Genomic DNA, 18,444 nt, shown 5'->3' on the forward strand with positions numbered 1-18,444 from the left:
GGTCCAGGTGTTGCTACAAAGACCCCCCCCCCCCCCACACACACACAATGAACACTCATCAGAACAACACATAGCAGCTACTACATAACGTGTGTATATCCAAGCAAATAATGACGGCTGCCATCGATTATTTATCAGCCTGTCTTTTGGGATGATGGTGATAATGGTGATGATGAAGAAGAAGCGCTCCTGAAGCTGCATAAAGCGTAAGATAAACAATATTTATATATGATGCTAAGTGGTTAGCAGGCTGCCTAAATTTCAGTTTGTCTGCTGTCACCACAAGCTGACTGTGTATTATACGAACCTTAATTGTTTATTAATTTGACTAATATGTACTGATGTCAAGCTAAACAGTTCATGCAGTTATTGGCTTTATCGGTATTGTTTTCACGTGACAGTTGTTGCTGGTTAGTAGCACTATGATGATGATGCATCTCCTGCTAACAGCCTATATAAAGTTGGTTCGACGTTTGACGTTGGATATTAGACAGATATTCAGCCGCGAAAAACGTCAATAAATTCTTAGAGGATGAGTATAATTGTATTAAAAAATGGCTTATCTGAAAAGCATTAGAACGTAGATCACACATTGCAATTTATTTGTTTTAATCGTCCTCTGTATGTTGAAAGGCATAAAGTCTCTAGCAGCGGCGCATTGTTTATTAATTTGACTAATATGTACTGATGTCAAGCTAAACAGTTCATGCAGTTATTGGCTTTATCGGTATTGTTTTCACGTGACAGTTGTTGCTGGTTAGTAGCACTATGATGATGATGCATCTCCTGCAAACAGCCTATATAAAGTTGGTTCGACGTTGGATATTAGACAGATATTCAGCCGCGAAAAACGTCAATAAATTCTTAGAGGATGAGTATAATTGTATTAAAAAATGGCTTATCTGAAAAGCATTAGAACGTAGATCACACATTGCAATTTATTTGTTTTAATCGTCCTCTGTATGTTGAAAGGCATAAAGTCTCTAGCAGCGGCGCACTAGCGCTTAGGCCAGCTAGGGACCGTCTACAAAGTACATGTGAAAGGATAAAACGATTAATGTTTTCCCACCCAAATGTGTTTTTACAATTAACAAAACAAGAGCAATTTGTGCACTAAGGTCTTTGAAAGATATAAAGACAAACACTTATAATGCTCACTTGAATTTAAATAAGAAATATTGTAAACAAGATATGTGATAGGGGTTATTATTATATTATTACTATTAACATATATAATAATATAATAAAAACAATATTACAAATCATTATCATTCCATAATCCAGTGGTTATGCAGTAGGCTGATTCCAGGTCCTTGTGATAACATTTTAATGTTCGTTGTTTTCACAGAAGTATGACACCAAAAAAGTACACGCTATTGAAATTTAAACCAATTAAAAAAAAAAACACTCTTCTCTATCAACCTAATGGTGTGTCTCGTTACTGTTTTTATAAGAACATTTTTATGTTTGTGTTAGTAACAGAACTATAACAGAAAACATGCTATTGCAATTCAACAATTTGGCAAAAGAGTGTTGTTTTGCAGTTGTTTTGACGAGTTTGAAAATCTAATTTTTAATAAACTCATTTTAATTTCAGTTTTATTACACAACTTCAAAGGGTGTGTCTTGTTTCAGATTAGACAAACATTTTGATGGTGGTTTTAGACACAGAACTATAATTGAACATACTATAGAAAATTAAGCCAATACATAATTTAGTTTAAAATAAATACAATCTTCTACCTTAGCTTTATAGGCTGTGTCTTGTTACAGATTTCTTAAAGAACATTTTGCAGTAGTTTTCATTGTCAAAAGAGATGCAGAAGTCATACTATTGACATTCAAAAATTGCTTGCGGAACCTTCTAAAGATTCTCCAGTATTACTGCCCCCTAATTGGTTTAATTTTCTATAGTATGTGTTCAATTATAGTTCTGTGACTAAAACCACCATCAAAATGTTCTTCTAGGAATCAGTAACAAGACACACCCTTTGGATTTGAGAAAGAATCCATTTTGCATGCATTTTAAATGAATTTATTAGCAGATTTGAATTTAATTCAATAGCATGTATCCTGAATGACAAATGAGAGTAAAACCTGAATGGAAATGCTCTTTTAGGCCCATGTAACAAGACACAGCTTTTGAAGTTGCATTTTAAATTAATTTATTAAATGCTTGAATGTCAAACTCAGTCTTAACAAATGCAACATGTTCCTCTAGGGGGCGGTGTACTGCACAAGCTGTGAAATACTTTTTGCTCAATCCTTACATTTCAATAGTGTTTGCTGTGTTGCTGTTTCGCAAATAAAACCACCATGTAAATGTTGTTCCATGAACCAGTAACACGACACACCCCTTAGAATTGGGACAGAAGAATTTATTAGAAATGAATAGATGTTTTTGTTGCCATTTCAATATTGTGTGTCGTGTTATATTTCTGTGCATGAGACCAGCATGTAAATGTTGTTCTATCAACCAGTAAAAAGACACATCCTTTAAAGTTGACATGTCAGACTTTGTGTATTTTTTATTTATTTATTCACATTTCTGAATATCAATCTCAGTCGAAGCAACTGCAGTGTATGCCTCTAGGGGGTGGTGTACTACACACTCTTTGGGAAGCTTCCAGAGCTCTTTCTCAGTTTTTACAATTCAATAGCTTTTGTTGTGTTACACTTTTGTGAATTAAGCCAACATCTAAATGTCATTATAGGAAACAATTTCAAGACACACCCCATAAAGCTGAAATAAAAGAGTATTTGTATTTTTTATTAATTGATATATGTGCTTACATTTCAATAGCATGTGGTGTGCTATAGTTCTGCAAATTCAACCAATATTTAACTGTTATTCTATGAACCAGTAACAAGACACAGCCTTTGAAGATGAGATAAAATGCTGTGTGTTTACAAAAATTATATTTTAATCGGTTTGAATTTGATTCAATGGCATGTATCCAAATTTTCTTATGAAATTAAAAGATACATAGAAATGTGGTTCTATGAACCAGCAGCAAGACGCACCCTTTGAGGTTTAAATGTCAGACTCTGTGTATTTTAAATTTATTTATTCACATTTCTGAATATCAAACTCAGTCAAAACAACTGCAATGTGTTCCTCTAGGGGGCGGTGTATCTTAATAAGCTTTTTCTCAATTTTTACATTTCAATAAGTTTTTTGTCTTATAGTTATGTGAATAATATCAACATTGAAATGTTCTTTTAGGAACAAGTATCAAGACACACCCTTAAAAATTGAGATAGAAGAGTACTATCTCAATTTTAATAATAGGAAATTAATTGATGTATTTGTTTACATTTTAATATCATGTGTTGTCTTATAGTTCTGTGAATAAAACCATCATCTATATGTGTGTTTAGGAACCACTGACAAGACACACCCTTTGAAGTTAAGATAGAAGAGCGTATTTACTTTACATTGATTGATGTATTCGTTGACAATTCTAAATGCGTAACGTTAATTAGGCTATGTGAGTACTGCTCATGTCTGAAAATAATATATGAAAAACAAAATTATTTTACATAAAAACATTAGGCTATAGCTTATATTTATTTAGTACATATTTTAATTAATGTAAAAATTAAAATGAATTGTAAAACTGAAAGACATTTTTTAAAAAGTGTGTTCAGCATGGTGGGCCGCATTTGAATTCGTGACGGGCCGCAGGTTGAGAACCACTGCGTTAACTAATGCAAAAAAGAAACATTACTTACTCATCAGATTGATCTCCTCTGCTGGATGAAGCAGCACGTCGCATCTGGTTCTTTTTCTAGAGAGGTAAATTCTGGCTTATTACTCACCGTGCGTCTTCTTCCAGAAACCAGCAGTAGGCGCGATGAACTTCACTATCCTCATGCTTTGTTTACATTGGGCGTTTACATGTGCGCGCGTCTCACATGGATATTATCATATGAAGGGCGTGAGCCGCGTGGACGGGATCTCATTAGAGATAATGAGTTTTGACGGTAAAGACTGAACATCTGGTTGGTTTCATATGGATTACTTTATCACGGAATATTTGTTTTCGATAAGACTTCATTTAAAAGTAGACATTTCAAGCTTTCTATAGATATGACTTACATGTCTATGTGCCGAGTATTCGCTGAGTTTCAGCTCACTTTAGTAATGCGTTTCAGATGGATATTCGCGGAGACAGAGAGCGCACCCTGCTTGTTTTGTTGTTATTGTGAGCGTACACAAATAAAAGTAGACTTATCAGTTTCGAATGATATATAACACTTATTTGTGTGACCAAAATCAACAGAGCGTTTTTAGTGTCTTTTGCACTGATCCTAAAAATAGTGAGCTGGTCGCGCTAGCGTGACCGTCGACCCAGGGAGTTAACTAACTGAAGAACATAATTTTTCTTAGATTGAGAAAGATGTGGTAAATTCTGAGCCAATTTAGCATACATTTCAGCGTTGTTTAATCGTCCTTCGATGACCGCACAAGAAGGATAATGAACACAGTCATCCTCGACGAAATCCAAATAAGAACTCTGCTGAGGAGAATCCCCATCCTCACTCAACCGTACGGAGTTATTTAACACAGTGGTAACCAATGCAACCGATGATGCCGAAGGGAAATAAGGCTTGAGGAGGTTTATGTGACAAATCTGGACACGTTTACGTCGTTCTGGAGTTTTCAGAAGGTTCTTAGAATTGACAAGACAGTTGACCCTGAGTGGTCAGCTAAATATCTACAGCGGATCTAATATATGAATAGTTAATTATAACTAGTTATGGTTAATTATTCATATTTCCCCATGAGCTGATTCGCTACAATATCCTCCTTGCGTTTCTTATCATTACTAGTTAAAATAATAGAATACTTTTCTGCAAGTTCTAAGAGTTGTTCTTCAGTGCACCTTTCTAAGAACATATCAGAAAGTTCAATATTATACTCCCCAATAGAAGTCATTTTTAACTAGCAACTACTTAACACAGTGATAGTTAAAAAGCCTATCACAATTTACCTCCAGGCTTAAATTACTAATCAGTATCACCCTAACTGATATACCATTCACACAGCCTAGCTCAACATACTACGGCAGTAAAACTTAAAAATCAACAAGAATGACTACCGGTTTATCACCCATCTTGATCAAACAAGTCTTATAATCACTGCTTTAGTGTTTAGCTTTAGTGCTCAAATGTGCCTACATTGTTCCTCGAAATCACTGATACCTATGCCACCCTTTTATCCTGTTGTGCGGTTTGCCCTGGCTACGGATTCAAATATTATGCAAGGGCCCTTCATTCCCCTGGGACAGGGGAACAACTCGTCTTAGGGTAAACTTGAGTAAAACAGAAATCTTAATAACTGGTCCCCCAATCTCAAATAAAAAATAAAACTAATGTTTCTAGCTTTGACCTTGACACTACTTCTATTTTTCCATCGGCTACTGTTAGAAACTTGGGTATCACTCTAGACCCTTCACTGTCTTTGGATGCCTACATCAGCAAACTCTCCAAAGCTGCTTTTTTCCACCTACGTCTAATTGTGCATCTTCGTCCTTTCCTCAGTAGAAAAGATGCGGAATCATTAGTGCATGCGTTTATTACCTCATGCATTGACTGTTGTAATGCTCTTTTTTTCTGGTTTACCAGCTCACTCCATCTCTTTTTTGCAGTACATATTCTCAATCAAAATTCTGCTGCCAGACTATTAACTTCCGCAAAAAAGTCTGCTCACATCACTCCTGTTCTATTTAATCTACACTGGTTGACTGTATCTGCTCACATCACTCCTATTCTATTTAATCTACACTGGTTGCCTGTATCTTTCCGTGTGAAATACAAAATTATTTTACTCACCTATAAGGCACTCTATGGTCTTGCTCCCTCCTATCTTTCCGATCTACTCTCTCCCATATTCCTTCTCGCTCACTCCGGTCTTCCAGTTCAGAACTTCTCTGTGTGCCTAGGTTCTGCTTATCATCAATGGGCGGCAGGTCTTTTTCTGTCATGTCACCCAAACTCGCTCCACTTGGCACTCAGAACGATTAATTCTTTAAGCGAATTTAAATCATGTTTAAAAGACAAGCACATCTTGTCAGTAAAGCCGGTTCTGTAATCAGTAGTAAATCTCCATAATGTGCTTTCAGATGGAGCAGCATTTACTACACAGAGCCGTAGTTCACTGACAAGCTACGCAAAATCGCGTTCATAATATGATCGTGATAATGAAATCGAAGAAATCGTTCTGCGATTATGAAAGCTGTTTGCGTAGCTTGTCAGTGAACTACAACTCTTTGTAGTAAATGCTGCTCTTTTTGAAAGCACGTGACAATACCACATTTAATAACATGTTTTTACTCCAAACTCACTTCATAACGTCAGTTGAGTGTTTGAAATAAATCCTTCTGTGAGGTAGTATTATTCTAAGCAGTGATAAAGGTTATGTCGCGATTTATTGCCTTTGCGATTTAATTTCGATTAATCGTGCAGCCCTAATGTAAACATAGCCACTGTAAATGCCCACTGCTATGATTGGCTAACATCTTTGCATATGAAATAAGTTCTACATGTGGCGCTCTCTCAAAAACGCTTTCTATATTTTTGCTATTACTGCTGTCAAGATGTCAGTTGAGTGTTTGAAATAAATCCTTCTGTGAGGTAGTATTATTCTAAGCAGTGATAAAGGTTATGTCGCGATTTATTGCCTTTGCGATTTAATTTCGATTAATCGTGCAGCCCTAATGTAAACATAGCCACTGTAAATGCCCACTGCTATGATTGGCTAACATCTTTGCATATGAAATAAGTTCTACATGTGGCGCTCTCTCAAAAACGTTTTCTATATTTTTGCTATTACTGCTGTCAAGATGAACTAATCATGAAAAGTGCTGATTATAGCATTATATTTAGATCTACTCCCATTGCATGAAAGGTTGCAGGGACGAGCATGGTAGCCGATGACAGATTGTTGAGCGCATGAATGCAGAGATCTCATCATTGCAACTCGAGTTCTGTACTCTCATGAATGCTTTCATCATACTGTAAATAACAGTGCGAACACTGACTTAATTCACGGATGCATAAACAGCAATAAATGATTTTGTGACAAAGAACACATGAATCATTACATATCAGAAATCACTGATCACAGATTAGGCATTAGAATGAACATGGTTACTTACATGTTGTGGCATTACTGGCAAGTCCATATCTTACAGTAAAAGTATGTTTGCAAAGCCTGTGCCGAAACTGTGACTGATTTAGCAAAGAATCCACAGTGAAATTTGCTGAACAAACACATAATGCTCTGCTGAGACATCCACATAGTTGAAAATAAATAAACACATTCCTAGCATTAGGATCCTCTGGAATGTTATTTTTAATCCAGTGATCCTGTATTGATCTTCTCTCCTTCTCATCTCACTAACACTCCAGTGGGCGGCGCCAAAGACACAATGTAGAAGTAGGTGTTGATCTGATACTGCAGAGGTGGATTTTCATTGCACTATAATGTGAGAAAATCTGAAACGAGTCGTTTTCTGAGCTTGGTTTCATAAAAAGCTGTTTTTGGACTAACAAAGAAGTTCTGAGTTCTGAAACTTACAGGATATTTTTAAAGTACAATGACCTCTTACATGTCAAAAGATTTGATTTCTCAATTCATGACCCCTTTAATAATAAATCAAAACAATTGTATGTAAAAAATAACCTGCTAAATATAGCTTCAAACATACAAGCAAATACAAAGCAATAAAAGGTAACAAAAGAAACACCTTACAATAACTAAATAAAACAAACAAAAAAAACTTTTCGTATCTGAGTGCTTTAAGTGTCTGAAAGTTTCCAGACAGGCACAAACAGGGCTCTCCAGAACAAAGACACACAAAGCACACATGAGTACTTGAAAGCAGCCATCTGTCAGTGCGTGATCATTTTGTATCCAACATGTACTGCATTCCAAATGGCATAAATTATGCCGTTGTCAAACAAATGTAAGGGAAAACATTAAAATACCAGTGACTGAAAGCCCGCATTTTCGAGTAAAGCAAAGTTTCTCACAGAGCATACCCTGTGCAATGAAGCTTCTGATTTCCTTTGTATTTCACTTCAACAATAAAACTTTATGCAAGTTTATATATGTATTCGATATTGTGTGTAATTGGCAGCAAGCAGAATATTTTGTCTCTAGCTGCACAGAAGTAACATCATGTGAAAAAAAAAATCATTATCATTAATTCGAAGATGTTCAGTTGAATCAGGCAGTGGCTTTTTCCAATATAAGGAAAGAGTAGGCTGAATTTTGTTGTTCTTCTAGCCATTTTTTTTCTAGACCTAACATAGGCTCCCTTAGCTTTTGATCTATATACAGTTTGTCAATTTTTTTTCTTTAGTTGCGAAATAACTACTACTTCTGCTATCCTATATCCTTCTGCTTTGCTATATTACTTCCTTAGGAATTTACCCATTTCGTAAGCTCCTAGTTTCGCCTACAAGCCCTTTGTGTTTCTGCTTTGTTCCAACTAGTTTTGATTAGTTTATACATTTTCTGCTTCACCTTTTTATAGTTAATGAGGGAACTGTTTAACTTACATAGTGATGCTTTTGAGAATTTGAAGGTATGATTTTATAAAACATTTGCTGAAATATGAATAGCTTTGTGATCAGTCATAAGCTTTGTAATCAGTCAGTCAGTTGATAAATCAATAATCAACTAGATTGTTTCGAACAGTCCTTGTTACACCAGGGGCCCGTTCTTTTTACGTTGCTAACTCAGTTAGCTGGATTTGATTGTTGACGATTTGGCATGATCTTGGATTGGTTGGTTCTTCAAATCTCATCCTGGACTTGCTGTCTGCTCTGGGGCCCGTTCTTCGTACGTTGCTTATTACATATGAGATGATTTGAAAGATTCCAGATCTTCTAATCCTGATAACTGATCTCTGGCTAATTTGGTTCTTCAAACGAATTTGCGTATTAGATTAAAATATCGGGATTAAATTGTCTAGGATTACTGCACGTTCTCGTGTTCTCCGAAAAGGGCAGATGTATCGATACTTGAAACCACGATCAGCAATGCAGCGATTGGCTGGCAGCGAGACAGCAACTTAATGACATTGTCTTTACATTTTTATTTCAATGTTATAATTAGCAATTCATTTAATTTTATCTTTGAAACAGATTTTTTATGTGACAGCATTAATTAAAGTTTCTTAAGGGTCAAGATCAAGTTATCTGCATCTCCTGCGCTCCATCAACATAAATATTTCAATGAGTAAAACTGCCTGTGTCTATATATAGTCCATACTAATCATCAACAACAGGTGCGTTCGAAGAACCGAATTAGCTAGATCCTGATTAGCGCGATGATATCATCTTGGATGTGTCATTTGATCTTGGATGTAATAAGTGACGTACGAAGAACGGGTGTATTGAGTTTTACCTGGATACATTTTTCCCCAGGTATCAGTCAACTCATATTTGTCCACAAATCTTTTCAGGTTTGAATTTGAAGATATTGTTTGCTATATTAATGTCTTGTATAAACAAGGCAGCTTAATGTGTATTACATTTTTTGATCCAGATGCATTTTTTCTGCAACATAATTTTACCCATAGTTAATTCATTGTGACCTCCAGAAGTTAGTATACTTAGATGTAGGATGACTCCCTTGGAAAGAACTGAAATCAACTGTAATTATCAAACAAAAATAAACCTTCCATTTTACATTATTTTTCAATCCCCCAGCATGAAGACATAACATAAAGCAACAAATAAATACTTTGAGAATATCGAACACAAAACTAATGTGAGAAAATGAAACTTCTCCTAAACACCTCAAACATTACAATTACGTCTTGCCTATCTGCAACAGAACATTACACACATTACTGAATATGGGGTTTATTATGGAAGTTGTTTTTTTGTTTTGTTTTTTTCCCACCTCACTTTCTTCCCCTTTTTAGTCTTTTTCTGATATATTTCTTGGCAGTTTCTTTCAATATATGTAGCTTGTGAAATGTAAATAAATGGATGATGTTATTTTAACGTCTATTTTGAAAGCACAATCACTCAACTAAACAAGTTAACTACATATAAAAAAAACAACAAATAAATGGATTAAAAAAAAATAATAAAATGAGACCGGTAAATATTTTTGCATGTCTGAGAGTTTAAGTCTAATTATGCAGTAAAAGTTGAATGAATGTACCACAGCATTTTTCAAACTAGTTTAGATGGAAGAAACGTTTTACCATCAATGCAAACGGGCCACTGAAGAGCCTGCTTTCTTCCCTGTCTTCTTGCTTGTTCAGTGTGTGGCCACAGTTTATTTCTGGCGTCCTTGATACTTTGCATCAAGTATTTGAGATTTCTGGTTTTCCTTTTCCTGAATTTCCCTTTCCTTTTTTTTTTTGAAGTTCTTGCATGAGATTCTACCCCAGACACTAAGTGAAATAAACTGCATAATGATGCGATAGTATAAGCAAGTGTCTCTGGAAAGTGGGCCCAGTCTACCATGTCTGCCAAGTAGTTGAGCTGGTCACCAATTTCAGGTAAGACTTTACTAAACACATCGATGAGAATGTTTCGGACATCTTCTCCTTGCTATTCCGGAACTTTAGCCACTCGTAATTCCATCTCCTTTTATAAGCATCCAGTTTATCAGAATTGTCACATATCAGGCAATTTTCTTTTATCGCATGACTTCATCCTGTCTTGCAGCAAGCTCACCTTGTTCTTCAAATCTTCATCTTGCTTACCCATAAATTCAAGCATCTCGGTCACACTTACTGAACATGTATTGTCTTTAACTGTTGGCTCCAGAGACTGCATGCAGTTGATATTGAAGTAGCATGTTCAGGGCCGTTTCTAGCCATTTTGATGCCCTAGGCGAAATCCAGATGTAGTACATGAGCATTACCATTATCATGCAGCGTAGCTCGTTTGATAACTGTGTCACAACTAACTAAACAACTATAAACTGAACAAAAGTATAAAGTGAACGTTACTCACTCATATAGGATGCACACGGCACAAAATACAGTCAAGCTGAGGCTGATAAATGATAATGAACGTCTCTAGCACTCGTTATGCAGAGAGTCCGATCGTTAGGCCGTGGCTGCTGCAGTCTGCCGGTCTCATGACTCTGACTAATGAACAGCGTCTCTTCCGGCTGTCAGCGCAATGTGCAATAAAAGTCCCCGTTCTGACTAGTGCGACAGCGCTCTGAAATTGTCACCGTTCTACTGGTGTGCCCTAGTTGGCCGCCAGATGTCACTGTGTGTTTGTTTGAGCACATGGCTTGTTGTGTGTTCGTTGGTGCCATGTGCTCTCCTGTCTATTGTCTTTCCGCACCCTTCTTGTTATCTCATTATTGTTTTAGTTACTCCACGAAAATGCCACATGAGGACTCAGCGGAGAATGGGCTCACTCCAGCTACCAGCCTCCACTACCAGCAGCCCCCTCTACCAACGTGTGCTCCAAATAGCAGCATTAAGTTCCCTCCGTCAACAGGGGACTGACCTTAGGGAATTCACCATGGAGTTCAGGAGTGCTGCTGAGGGATTGGACTACAACGATGCAGCTCTCAAGGACCTTGATGAGCCCATCAGCACCTGGAGGAGGTTCGGCACAGAGCACCTGGCTTTTGGGGCGTTTGTGGACTTTCTAGCCCACAGGGAGAGACGATCAGTTCTGGAGCAAGAGGTACCTTCTCATGTGGTGCCTCTTCATAACATGGCCGCCACTCCAGAGTCTCTTCTCTTCATGGCTGCCTTTCCAGAGCCTCTTCACAAGATGGCTGCCAGTCTGGAACCGCTTCACAAGGATCGATCAAAGCGTTTTTGGACTAGTTTCAGTTTGGCGGACCCACCTCTATTGTCAGTGCGAGCAACTGTCATCACTGTGGTGGTCCCTAGTCTGGTGGTTCTGGAGGAACCGAGTCTGGTGGTCCCTAGTCTGGTGACCCTGGAGGACCCGACTCAGGTGGTCCTATGTTCGGTGGTTTCTGAGGTCACTGAGCAGCCCACTCTCCTGGTCTCAGCCATGGAGGCCGTTACAGAGCTGCCCGATTTCCCTGCTGCCGCTACGAAGGCCATCACTGAGCAGCCCGCTCTCCTTGTCTCGGCCATCGCCAAGAAGGCTGTTTTCGCCTTTCACCTCAGGGCTGTTCTGCGGGCATGAGCCGCTTCGGCGTTTGCTCTGGCTTCCCAGGAGCCTTCAGAGTCTACTCCACAGCCTGCTCCAGTCCAGGAGCTCTCGGAGTCCACTCAAGAACCTGCTCCAGTCCAGGAGCCTCCAGAGTCCATTCCAGAGCCTGCTCCAGTCCAGGAGCTCTTTGGAGTCCACTCAAGAACCTGCTCCGTCCAGGAGCCTCCAGAGCCCATTCCAGAGCCTGCTCCAGTCCAGGAGCTCTTGGAGTTCACTCAAGAATCTGCTCTAGTCCGGGAGCCTTCAGAGTCCACTCAAGAACCTGCTCCAGTCCGGGAGCCTTCAGAGTCCATTCAAGAATCGACTCCAGTTCACGAGTCTGCTCCAGAGCCTTCTCCGACCCGTGGATCTGCTCAGTCGTGGTGGTCAGGAGCTCTGCCTGCGCTGCCGTGGTGGTCTGCAGCGCCACCGTGGTGGTCTTCAGCCCCACCTGCACCAATGTGGGGGTCTCCAGCTCCAACTGATCCACCATGGTAGCCCTATCTCCCATCTGCTTTGCTGTGGTGGTCATCTGCTCCACCATGGGGATTTTCAGTCATGCTTGCTCTGCTGTGGTGGTCTTCTGCACTGCCGTGGAGGTCTTCAGCCTTCTCTGAGGGGGGGGGGGGGGCTCTATTGAACGAAGCCCTGCCAATAAAACAGTCAGCGTTCAGAGACGTGCACTTAGGACTGCGCATATGCACTGCCTGGTCTAGCCTGAAAAATATGCTTTTTTTAACGCTATTTTAGCAAAAGAAACAACACTTATGAGACAGTTGTTGTCAGATTTCAAATATGAAATTTAATCATAAGCTTGGCAAACAGTTTTGGAGAGTTTGATGTTTCCCCATTCAAAGAGATGGGAGCTGCACTTGCATGCCCGAAAGTCATTTCAAAGATGGCCACCGAGTGACATCCCTCTTAAAGGGACTTTGGTATGATGCTGCTCCTATTAAGCGCTATTAGAAATTAATGAATTGATTCAGCATTTCAACACTTCCTTAAGGATGCGTTAAATTCAACAAAGTGGTTTAATAAAGGATGTACTGTATTGATCTTGTGAATTAGAGAATTTTACTATACCAATTTTTTTTAAATTGACAGTTAAAGTTTTATATGGGAATATTACACAACACACTGATCCTTTAACAATGCATTGGCGCAAAAACACATACCTTTTGGACCAATTTTGCAGCATGAGTTCTCGACTGCCACAAATACTGCCTTTACAAAAGTATTAATTTTGTGCACTTTTTACTGTACCAATATTTTAAATTGGCCTTTGAACTTAGCTTTATTGCATAGCAAAAAAAGAAAGAAAGAAAAAAAGTGTTACTTTGCCTAAGCACTGACAGAACCCATTGATCTAACGGTGTTATTGAGCGCTCCAAATGCAAACTTTGCATGCAACCTTTGCATGCAACAATGGCATACAGGCATCGTCAGATTGACAGTACTCTAGCCAAATGATTTTGGGGGATCCAATGGTGGCAGCAATCATATTTCAGGTTGGCCGTGCCACTCTTTATCACAACCCTGCTAAAATCTAGTGCATGAGCATGTTGATCTGCCAGTCTTGGGTCTTTTAATGCGGAGAACTTTGTTTTCTAATCTTAGTTTATCATTTAATGAATTGCCAGTCTATCAGCTAATCTTAAAAATGTTCGCCATTAAACATTAATTTTGAGTTGATCTATTTTTAAAAAAAAAATCCTCCATGGACTACAAATATCAAATCTTGCTGAATAGTTAAATCCAGACACAGCCGAAGTCAAACACACCCATGTGCTGTCAGTTTGAAAGTCTGCATGAACCGTAAGTTGCTACCAACTTTATCAGAGCCTGGACAATCCCCCAAGGTTGGTTAGCAGAAAAATGTCATAATGCTGCAGCATGCTGGGGAAGACACCAGGCTTCACTATGCTAAATAAACTGCTTTTGCGAGAACCGCTTATCACTTAGGGCGTACTCACACTAGGCATGGTTGCCTAGTATATACTCCAATGAATTAAAAAGTGTACTGTCTGAGTAATAGAAGATGTTTGTTGTTGTAATGATGACAGTAGCGCAAACAAAAGTAGTAGCTGCCTGTTCTGTGCTCCGGCACAATTAGCGATCACACATGTGTACCGCACCCGAGCCTAATCAAATTGTGCCCAAGGCCACCTCTTCAAGCAGGCCAGGGCGTGGTTCAGCCAACCGCGCTTGGGCATTGTACAGAGAGATCACACTAGTCAATGAACCAGACTTCGGGGATCAGACGTGCTCGGGCATGGTTGTTGCCTAGTGTGAGTACACCCTCAATGAATATCTAGAAAAGTTCCTTGTGTGAGCTAGCACACTTGGCAATACAACTCTTTCTTATTCTGATTTCCCCTCTAAAACATGTTTTCCATTATTTTTTTTGTTTAATAAAGACAATTCCATCCATCCGTCCATTTATTTATTTATTTAAAATAGTTAGCAATCACCTCTCCCATACTCTCAGGGAATATTCACATATAATTTTTGTACTTAAAGCATTGGTGGCTGACTAAATACTTTTTTGCCCCACTGTATATGTTTTTACATTGTACTTATATTTTAAAAAAAATACCTATTAGTAGTTACATCAGTAATTAATTTCTGTAATTACATTTATAATTACACTGTTGACCCATCCCTAACACCTTAACCCACCCTTAAACCTACCCATACCACCAAACCTGTCCCTAACCATACCCATATCCCACCTCAATAGAAGCAAAAGTGTTTTGAAATACAATATGAACACAATAAGTACATTGTACTTATTTTTTGATGTAAGTACATAGTAGTTAAGGCCACCTAATATAAAGTGTGACCAAAGTTTTTTTTTTCTTTTTAAAGCCTACATTCAATTCAATTCAAGTTTATTTGTACAGCGCTTTTCACGATACAAATCATTGCAAAGCAACTTTACAGCAAATTAAGTATACATATAGATATTGCACTCCCAGAAGAGCTGAAAGTTTGTTCTGTTCTAGAATCTAAAAACGGATTAAAAGGTGACATGAAATGATGACGGAATTTTCATTTTTTTGTTTGAACTATCCCTTTGGGTGTATTATATTACATATTGATCATGTGTCTGTCTTCTACAGATGTGATCGGTGTCATGGAATATAATGAAAGACTTGCTCGTTTTCGTCAGGGTCATGTCAACCCGTTTGACAGGAGACAGATCGACAGCACCACTGAGCGGAAGGATTCTCCAAAACATGGTGTGTCAACTTTTATTAAATATATAAATATGTACTAATCCTCTCCTGAAGGTACAGGACAGGCCAATACAGATGTTTTTTTTTTTACAGGGAAAAATATTTCTTATGAATGAGATAATTTGTAAATCAAATGATGTAAAGTTGAAAATGGAAATATATGCATGGCTAAAGTAGTTCCAAATTTTTTTTTCTGAAAGTGATTTCAGTGGTATCCTTTCTTTGTCTTTATTGTTATAGTTGTCGCATGGATTCTAATTCTCACAGAATTAGAAAGATTGTATAGTTGTAGTTATTATCCTGGGTGTGAACGGCCCCTGAGACAGAAAGACCAGAATATCACAAGAGACTCAGTACGCTCTTAAAAATAAAGGTTCTTTATTGGCATTGATGGTCCCATGAAGAACCTTTAACATTCATGTAAGCTTTCCGCTAAACAAAAGGTTCTTAAAATGTTCTTCACACTAAGAAAATATGTTTTTTTTAAGAACTGTTCACTTAAATGTTCTTTTTGGAACCTAAAATTGTTCTTCTGTGGCATCACTGCAAAAATACCCTTTTGGAACCTTTACTTTTACGAGTGAAGTGTCAGTATGCAACCACCTAGCAAGCACTAAGATCACCCACTATATAGCAAACTAGATACTACATAGCAAAGTTGTGGCAAACAACCACCCATAATACCCTAACATGTTGCATAATACAGCACCACTCATATTTTATTCAGAAAATGTAAAAGAATGACAAGATGCATGTGTATGCCTTTGAGACAATCAGGTGTACAGGGATGTGAGACTGTTAGAGAGAACAGTGAACTGGAACTAGATGAGACTGTTGTATCACTTCCTGGACTGAACAGCAAATATGCACATTTACAAAAAGACACAAAGACTCAGTCTCCCTCATCAGTTGGCACATTTGACATTCTCTATAGCAGGTGTATTTGACAACATGCTGTGCTGTGACATCTATGCAGGTCAGTCCAAACAGAATCTTGTATGCATATATATATATATATATATATATAGTTTTTTTGCTAGCTTGTTGTGTTTAATTTGTTAATTTATTGCTGACTTAATGTTTTGAGGCAGATGCCAGCTTCTAGCCGACCACACTTTATTAGGATGATTTCAATCTTGTGGAACCAGTTGACATTTTAGTGGTTTTTCAGTTTTCAGCCTGTAATATTTATTTGGAGGAATAAAACATTACACACTGCATGCAGTTCACACACTTATGCTACAGTTCCTGATAAAGGTAAAAATTCTTCATCGAGTAAGGTCTCTTTTATACATATAAAGTACAGTACTTTGGGTTACTATGGTATTAGTGCATACTAAGTAATGACCTACAAATCTATATCAAATAAATATCACTTTTCTCTACATTCTCATATATCACTCTTTAACAGACCGCACCACATTCTTGTTGCCACTTTTTGGCTTGTGTAATATTTTTTCTTTGTGAATTTTGCTGCCTGATCCTCATTACAAAATATGTGTGTATTTAGCATGAAAATAAATTAAACATGTTACAATTAACTAGACTTTTTAGAGTTAGTTATTTATTAAGTTGTACAACTCAAACACACAACCACTGTTTGTACATTCCTTATGTTATTGATTACATGATGGCATACCATGTCACATAGACTTAGTAGCTAGTAGAGATGTAATGTCCACTGAGAAACAAGAGTTCTTGCTCAAGGAAAGATCAGTGTGTGATCTGAATCAATATCATGTGTCCACAGAGGTGAGGTCGGAGATCTTTTCCTCAGAATCCAAAACTCAAAGTTCAGAACGAGCAGTGGATCTGGGCTTGGCTGAAGACCATTTCTCTCGACCTGTGGTAAGCACTTAATATGCAGTTGCTCTGCTGTTGAAAAACAAAGAGTGCTTAAGCGGTGCCATACCTGTCAACATTTGGGTCCCAAAATACGGGGGGGGGGGGTAAAAGTATCAATTATTATATTATTATTATATTAATTTAAACAATTATTATCAAACAATTATTTAAACAGCGTGTATATCAAACTGCGTGTTTTCTGCATAAAAATAAGGGTCGTTTTAGGCTTTGGACTAAAACAAAAAGCAGAAGGGCTTATTGAAAAATGCAAATTCATTCTCTCTTCATTCTTTCGCTTTTCGCCAGGAATATAGCCATTTCCCCGGTAACCACAGTAAACAAAGCAGCGCAGCACCTGATTTTGCAACTTGCAGCGCTCATATTTAATCAATTAAACCATAGCCTTTTGAAGTGTAAGCTATATCTCAATTTGCACGTATATTTGTTTTTTTTCACCGGAGCACCACCTGAGTTCTCTCCTCCCGTCCCATTTCTACCAGTGATCCTTTCATTCCCTTTCATTCCGGTACTCATCACTGTTGTAGGTTGCCAAGTTGAGAGGATAAATGGGTTGAAATTTGTATGTGTCAATTGTGTGAGAAGGATGCGTTTCATACAAGATCTGGCAACTGGGCAACCTTGGAATTTGTGGAAGTGATTATTCATATGATGCGGTTTGGGCCATACAAATTACGAGAGTTTTACCGGAGGTGAATGTAGCAAACATATAAAATACGCCCAGTGGGATTTTTTTATAGAAAGATAAAAAATATGGGAGAAATACGGGAAAATATTTAAACTGGATGATAGCGGGATAGAATGGTAAAATACGGGAGAATCCCGGGAAAAACGGGAGGGTTTACAGGTATGGCGGTGCTCAGCTAAAATGGGATTAGCATTAGTTAGCATGCTAAGCTAACATAGCTGCTAACACAGTTTACTGTTACACAATACAGAGCCGGTCAACTTCAGAAAGGTGTTTGATAGTAACAGTAATGAATATAAAAAAGTCCTTTTGTAGTGTAGGATCCCGGCCTTCAAGATATTGAAACCCTTGAATCTATAAACAGATACAAACAAACATTGAATCTCTACATTCCACCGGGAAAACTAAAGGTTCGTCTCCCCAGCCATCTGCAGTCATAAAACTACTTACAGGGTCAGCTCAGGGTCTCAGCAGTTCCTGTCTCTC

At 38.1% G+C, this 18,444-nt stretch overlaps 1 protein-coding gene across 4 annotated transcripts in view; it reads left to right on the plus strand.

Annotated features, from left to right (window-relative positions):
• The first annotated feature begins 35 nt into the window (after positions 1-35).
• The window catches only part of def8 (differentially expressed in FDCP 8 homolog), a 113,097-nt gene continuing 94,688 nt past the window's right edge, over positions 36-18,444 (plus strand). For 2 of the 4 annotated variants that reach the window (XM_016231336.1, XM_016231339.1), the window contains exons 1-3: positions 36-206; positions 15,291-15,410; positions 17,158-17,255. In XM_016231336.1, coding sequence (XP_016086822.1) covers positions 15,305-15,410; positions 17,158-17,255 — 204 coding nt within the window. In that variant the 5' untranslated portion in view covers positions 36-206; positions 15,291-15,304. Of the gene's footprint in view, positions 207-10,494; positions 10,533-15,290; positions 15,411-16,331; positions 16,384-17,157; positions 17,256-18,444 lie in introns of those variants that run through there. The other 2 variants (XM_016231337.1, XM_016231338.1) reach the window with 2 other exon arrangements.

This window comes from Sinocyclocheilus grahami, unplaced genomic scaffold (assembly GCF_001515645.1).
Source record: "Sinocyclocheilus grahami isolate Dianchi unplaced genomic scaffold, SAMN03320097.WGS_v1.1 scaffold388.1, whole genome shotgun sequence".
Lineage (NCBI taxonomy): Eukaryota > Metazoa > Chordata > Actinopteri > Cypriniformes > Cyprinidae > Sinocyclocheilus > Sinocyclocheilus grahami.